General features: G+C 32.6%; 1 protein-coding gene across 2 annotated transcripts; it reads left to right on the top strand.

The window, feature by feature from the left end:
* Positions 1–4,236: 4,236 nt before the first annotated feature.
* Positions 4,237–6,659, top strand: LOC18043666 (cytochrome P450 CYP749A22). Of its 2 annotated transcripts, XM_006437807.2 has the most exons (5): positions 4,237–4,620; positions 4,715–4,938; positions 5,017–5,249; positions 5,550–5,928; positions 6,024–6,659. In XM_006437807.2, the coding sequence occupies exons 1-5, from the start codon at positions 4,341–4,343 to the stop codon at positions 6,468–6,470; spliced, it is 1,563 nt and encodes a 520-aa protein (XP_006437870.1). In that variant the 5' UTR covers positions 4,237–4,340; the 3' UTR covers positions 6,471–6,659. The 2 variants fall into 2 exon arrangements, with proteins under 2 accessions (XP_006437870.1, XP_006437871.1); XM_006437808.2 differs by having other exon boundaries at positions 4,715–5,249.
* Positions 6,660–6,857: the final 198 nt, after the last annotated feature.

The following is a 6,857-nucleotide window of genomic DNA, read 5'->3' as shown; positions in this document are numbered from 1 at the left end:
TTCATGCATAATCTCATATTATTTAGGGCTCATCCAGTAGTGTGATAAGTTTGTGAAGCTTGCTCCCAGAATAAGATCAATATGATGTTTGATATCTCTAAGCGGAGGAAGTTTGACAGGTAATTCATTAGGAACAACATCATCGAATTCTGCCAGTAAATGTTGGATTAAATATAGTACATTTTGTGATATAGGAACATCTTTAAGCACCAAAAGAGGGTTGTTTATGGTTATATAATAAAAGTCTCAAAACTCAATAATTACAAGTTTATAAGATAAGTAAACTTAAAGGAAACATAAGATCATCCTTCTCTTATTCAACTAGCAAAAGTAAAGGAATCCCTAGCTCTAAATATAAGCACACCTCACAACAAATTTCTCAATCTATAAAAAGTAATGACGAAGAGTAAGCCGTCAACTCAATAAGTAAAACTATTTTCAACACATTAGGGTTGTCGAATACCAAACGTGTTGCAAGCCCTTTTTATCAAAACATATATTAGAAATAATAAATTTTATAAAATGACATTTTATAACAAAAGGATTTAAATTCATAAATGATTCAATAATCATAATTAATCATGAAAGCAAATTGTATAACGCATGTGCACAGAAAACAAAAGGTTAGCCCATGTCACATAGTGTTGCCTATACTTCCAATGACCTAGCCAAAAACAAAACTAGAATTAGAATATCGTGTGTACATTCAAAATAAAAACTGATCTAGAACATATATATCGTATAATACGATCAGAATCAAAATCAGAATGACTAAAGACAATGAGCCAAAAACATTTAAATTCATTTTTCATATATAGCAACTTGCACATGGTACTTTGTATTGCATGTGGCACTTCATGGCACTCTAGCCCTCGAGAGGTGACCGCCATATAGTCTTAAAAAGTGGCTCCCACATAAATTTTCATAAATAATCTTAATTGAACATGAGAACAAAACATTCATATTGGTTTTGTAAAAGATCATAACAATGATTTAAACTTGAAAAACAAGTTCTATTTATTATTTTATAGACAATTTCATAAAAGATAATCATCTAGCAAAATAAATCACACATTTTAAGGCATTTATAATATTTTGTTAAAATCATAAAAATAATATAATTTTCAGATTTGAAAATATATACATAAACTAATTTTGTTATGAAAATCAATTAATTCTTAAAGAACTATAAAAACACATGTACTTATAATATTATCAAAATAATCATATATATCCAATATATTAGGAATAAAATTGCTTACCTTGATAAAAACAATTATAAAAACAATGATCTAAACAACCTCTAAGCCTCTAATAGTCTCAAACACTTTAAACAAATATAAGATATAACTATTAACAACGTATTCCAACATCATGATTTTCTAACCCATATGGCCATATCTATACAAGTTTGATACTCTGAATTTTTACTCTTAATCTTATAATCAAACTGACACAATATTATACAAAGCTATTCTAGATATCCATGGCTATCTCCCATAAAACTTATAGGAGGAGTTAATACTAAAAATGTTTCAAAATTATTTGTATTTTAACAAGTTCAAAACTGTCTCACAGTGCCTTAACTAAACAGTATAAGTTCCGAGATTTTTATAAAATCATATATTGATAAAAAAAATTATGAAAATCACATATAATAATTTCTATTTAAAATTTCATAATTTTTTGAGTCTATATATCACTCCAAATAATTTTGTAAATTTGATCATTCTGTTAAAATCACAGTTTTCCGGTACAACAGTACCTATCTCAAAAATCCATATAAAATTGAAAATAAGGTCAAATCTTATGAAACAAAGTTTATTCAATAAGCACTACATGTCTAGTTTATAGAAAGACAAGATCTTCTCAAGAATCATTTTAATATGTCTTATTGTGAGATATTCATGCTGTTAAGAAATTGTTCAATGTGTTTATTGTATCATGAATTAGCTAACAAAACTTAACAATAAACCAACTCAGTAAATATAGCTTAAACACATCCTAAATCATGCCTAACAGTCTGTAATGTTCTAAAATCATGCACATAAAACTCTTAACAGAACACAACGATGGAGAATCTAGTAGAGCATTGAGATAATAAGACTTACCCACCATTAAAATTGTTTTCTATGCAAAATTCTAAATTTTAGGGTATGAGAAAAGAGTGATGAGTAGATGAGAAAATAAACAAAAGAAAATTACCGTTGTGAATTTAGGGTTATGGAAAAGGAAAAAAGTGTAAATTTATATGGAACTATACAAACCCTGTTAACTTTGGAAATAATAAATCTTTGCCAAAATTATCTCATTAAATCCTAATTAGGGATTTAACTTTCCTTATTAATAAGGAAATATTGTCATTAATGATTTCTTATAAAACAAAAGAGAAAAGATTTGATACACCCCAAATATTTAAAAAAAGGGACACAAAACTCCCTAGCATTTTAAATAAGACATTTAGACCCCAATTTGTTAACGGATTCGATTTGTTTAAATAATTAAAAGGTTGATATGGTACATTCCCTTACTAATAACTAATGAATTTGCCGAAAAACCCTCCTCTACTCTTGCCTTAAGCCTTTTCAAGTATTTAATTGTGTCATTGAGAATTGATGCTTTGTCAACCTGCACAAACATGAATTTATCTTTTTATTTGAAAAAAGAATTATCAAATAATTTTCAGTAGTAACAGTTGAATATGTTACCTCACTGATATATGGAACCGCTGACCTTAGCAACATAAATTTTTCGTTCTTTGTTCTCTTATCTAATGAAATATGCTCTTCACAAAAATTCTCACTTTCCATTGTTAAAGGACAATATTTTCTGCAAATTTCTTTCGGGGACCTATGAGTGCAACCACCATACATCAAAGGGACTGAAAATAAATCTTCTTCAGTAAATTCTGCTGTACCCGTGGCCTATATATGCAAGTTAACCGTTCCTCCTTTCTTCAAACTTTCAAAACTAGATTTGTGCTCAACACTAAGGAAAGTTAGGTTATCATTCAACTGATTTGACCTTCCAAAAATAGCAAAAAGAGTTTTCTTGTAGTATGCGTCATCATCTATCCCAAGATCCAACGAACTTAGTTTCATATGATTGCCTTCTTGAAGCTCTTTCAATTGAATGTGGCTCATGTTTTCATCATTTGAAGAAGGAAACCCCTTTGCTTGATTCACAAGAGAAGAAGACAACTACTACTGCTCTTTTCTTCTTTTTAATTTTATTTTCTGTTAGATTTAAATTTAATTTTCTGTTTAGAAATTAAAAGAAACCTATTGATGAAGACGAAGAGCAAGATATTGAATTTAAAGATGAGCAATTGGGAAAAATAGGATATGAAAATTGAATTTCTACAGCAAAATTCTCCCTTTATAAATAAGGGTATGTTCGTAATTTCATTAACAATTTATAGGCAAATGGGTTTGCATGTTAGAGGGAGATAATGATAATTATGAGCTGAAATCTATTAAAATTAACTGAAATTAACGGAATCCATTAATAATTGGGGTTTAATTTTTTTTTTTTTAAACATTGGAAAGTTCTGTGTTATTTCCATAAACGTTTGGGCTGTACCAGTTATTTTTCTAAGACAAAATTTCCATAATCAAGAATTTGGAAACACGCCGTTACATACACATTTCAACTTGACGGTATGAGCGTAAAGAGGCGTTGGAACGAGAAAGTGTGCATGGATAACTAAGCCTCAATAATGAACATTATGAACTGAAGTGTCGGCATCTGTTTGTCATTTTCTTACTGGCCAAACACAAATTTTGTTTGCTATGATGATGATATGAGGCTGGTATCCGCAAGAATGCCTCCTAAAATTTGGCGGATCAGATCATAATTCACAGCACAGTTAGGTACATGATTTTCAATAAAGAAAGCTTGTGTATTTTATTTGATTGAATCCTTGACCCTACGTCTTCTAAGCACCGTTGAGAAAAAATAAATTAATGAATATCAGTAACGCACGTAATTTTTCCACTGATTAATCCGCGAAATTAGAATCATAAGCCTAAAGGAGATCACTGAGAACAGGCAATTTAATGAACAAAATTTATTTTAATATTCAGATTTCATCTTCAATTAGTTACCAAATGCTTTCGTTGGTCCCACCGACGCTACCCGACAACCTCCCGCCCCTACTTACAAAATATCCTTATCCTCACCCAGTCACCCTCATCTTATTATAGTATATGACTGAAACGTCAATAGTTGCTTCTTTTTTTTTTTTTTTGGGATTCAATAAATTGTTTCTGTTCGCCTATCCACTAACTGGTGCTTTAGTTCATGCTAATAATAAGCTCTTTGCAAAGATTGTTGCAGCGATGGGATCACCGATAATATTGTATGCTGCTACAAGTTGTTTCTGTTTAGTGTTCTTCTTATTTATTATCAGATTATTCAACAAACTATGGTGGATTCCAAATCGAACGCAAGCTGTGATGGGTTCACAAGGAGTCAGAGGTCCTGCTTACAGACTGGTTTATGGAAACACCAAAGAGATCCTCAGCCTGAGAAACCAAATCTGGATCAGCCCCATGGGCTTATCACATGACATACTTCCCAGGATTCTTCCGCACATTTGTTCATGGACTAAACAATATGGTAAATGAATAGAAGTTACTGTATATATAATCAACTCATAGTTTACATATTCATTGGACTATTTTCAATGGTGCCACTTACATATTTGGCACAGGGATGAACTTCTTGACTTGGTATGGTTCACGAGCTCAATTGGTGATCACACAACCTGAGCTGATTAAAGAAATTCTGAGCAATAGCGATGGAACATATCCGAAAGTACAGGCCCCAGGATTCTTGAGGAAGATCTTAGGTGATGGTCTTGTAACAGCAGGAGGTGAAAATTGGCATAGACAACGAAAACTTGCCACCCTCGCTTTCTATGCAGAAAGCTTAAGAGTAACAAAATCAAATTGTTTAATGTTTAAACTCAAATCAATAATCGTTATGTTGTTTAATGTTTTCGTACCCATGCAGGATATGATCCCAGCGATGGTTGCAAGTGTGGAGATTATGTTAAAAAGATGGAGACACAACGAGGGCAAGGAGATCGAGGTATCCCAAGACTTTACGCTTTTAACATCGGAAATTATTTCCAGAACAGCTTTTGGAAGTAGTTATTTGGAAGGGGAAAGCATATTCAATAAGCTTACCAATATGTCTTTCATCGCCTCCAGAAATGCCTATAAGATTAAAATTCCTCTTATTGGGTTAGTATCTTCTCTTCATTTATAAAAACTCGTGTGGCTGTTTAGGCCTGTTTAGTATCTTAGTACTGTGGCTTAGCTGTCAATTGAAAGTTTATGAGCGTTCGGTAATTACCATTACCTGTCTTATGAAAGTTGCATTTATTGAACTTGTTTCTAGCAAACAACCATAAAACATGAAATAAGTTGCACTACCAAAATGAAGGTCCATGGCTGCCATATAGCCTAAACAAATGGAGCCTTAACGTTACAAAGATGCATGCTTAATTAATTTCACAGAGAAAATATTTTCTATTGTTGCAGAGATTTTGTGAAAACATCTGATGATGTTGAAGCGGACAAACTCGAACAGGGGATTCGAGATTCAATCATAAAAATGATGAAGACACGAGAAGAGAAGGCGATGAAGGGAGAATCAGAAGGATATGGAAATGATTATTTTGGATTGCTCCTGAAGGCTTATCACGATCCTGATATGACCAAGAGAATCTCTCTTGATGTACTAATTGATGAGTGCAAGACATTCTATATTGCAGGACATGAAACAACCACAAAATTACTTACCTGGACAATTTTACTTCTAGCAACGCACACAGATTGGCAAGAGAAATTAAGAGAGGAAGTGCTTGAGTTATTTGGCCAGCAAAATCCGACACCAGATGGCATAGGAAAATTGAAAACAGTAAGCAGATTGTTCTTTTCATAATAGAATTGAATCACTTGTGTGATTGTGTTCAATGCTGTATTAACTAAATATTTCTCTATTTGTGCTTGTAGATGAGCATGGTTATAAATGAATCTTTAAGGCTGTATCCGCCAGCTGTTAACATTTCGAGGAATGTTGAAAGGGAAGTGAGACTGGGGAAGTACATTCTTCCAGCAAATATGGAACTTGTTATTCCAATTCTGGCAATTCACCATGACCCTCAAATTTGGGGAGAAGATGTTGATATTTTCAAGCCAGAGAGATTTGCAGAAGGTGTGGCTAAAGCTAGCAACAACACACCAGCAGCATTTCTTCCTTTTAGTTCAGGGCCAAGAATTTGTGTGGGCTTGAATTTTGCAGCTACAGAAGCAAAGATTGCGCTCTCAATGATTCTGCAACGATACAGGTTCAATCTGTCACCAAGTTATGTGCACTCACCGGTTTTAGTTGTGACACTTCGCCCTCAACATGGACTTCAAGTAATATTTCAGCCATTAAGTGTCAACCAGAGAAACTAGCTATAGAACTTTCTTCATTTTGAAGCCTTCCATGTGTTGCATGTATTCGTAGCCTTTTGTATTAGATTAAAAATTTGTTCTGTTTATGTTTAATTTGAAACCTTTACGGTTGAACTTGGAAAACAGTATCAATTGTCACAAAAGCGCAACTTTTTATTGAATGCTTATTATGTAGTATAAATATTTAAAGAGCCCTTTATTTCACTTTTCTCTTTTACCTCTGTAGAGACTGGAAAGCTAGACCTGCAGGTTATTAGGATCAACTTCCTTCATCAAATAATATGCTTAAGCAATGTATTTCCAGAATATAAATTCTGAAACAAATTTGTTTATAGAAGGGCAATAAATCATTCCAGCGGTAAATTGAAACCCTCCTTAATCTCCTTC

Source organism: Citrus clementina, unplaced genomic scaffold, assembly GCF_000493195.1.
Source record: "Citrus clementina cultivar Clemenules unplaced genomic scaffold, Citrus_clementina_v1.0 scaffold_4, whole genome shotgun sequence".
Classification (NCBI taxonomy): domain Eukaryota; kingdom Viridiplantae; phylum Streptophyta; class Magnoliopsida; order Sapindales; family Rutaceae; genus Citrus; species Citrus x clementina.
The sequence above is the reverse complement of the archived record's forward strand: the minus strand, read 5'-3'. Positions and strand labels throughout refer to the sequence as shown.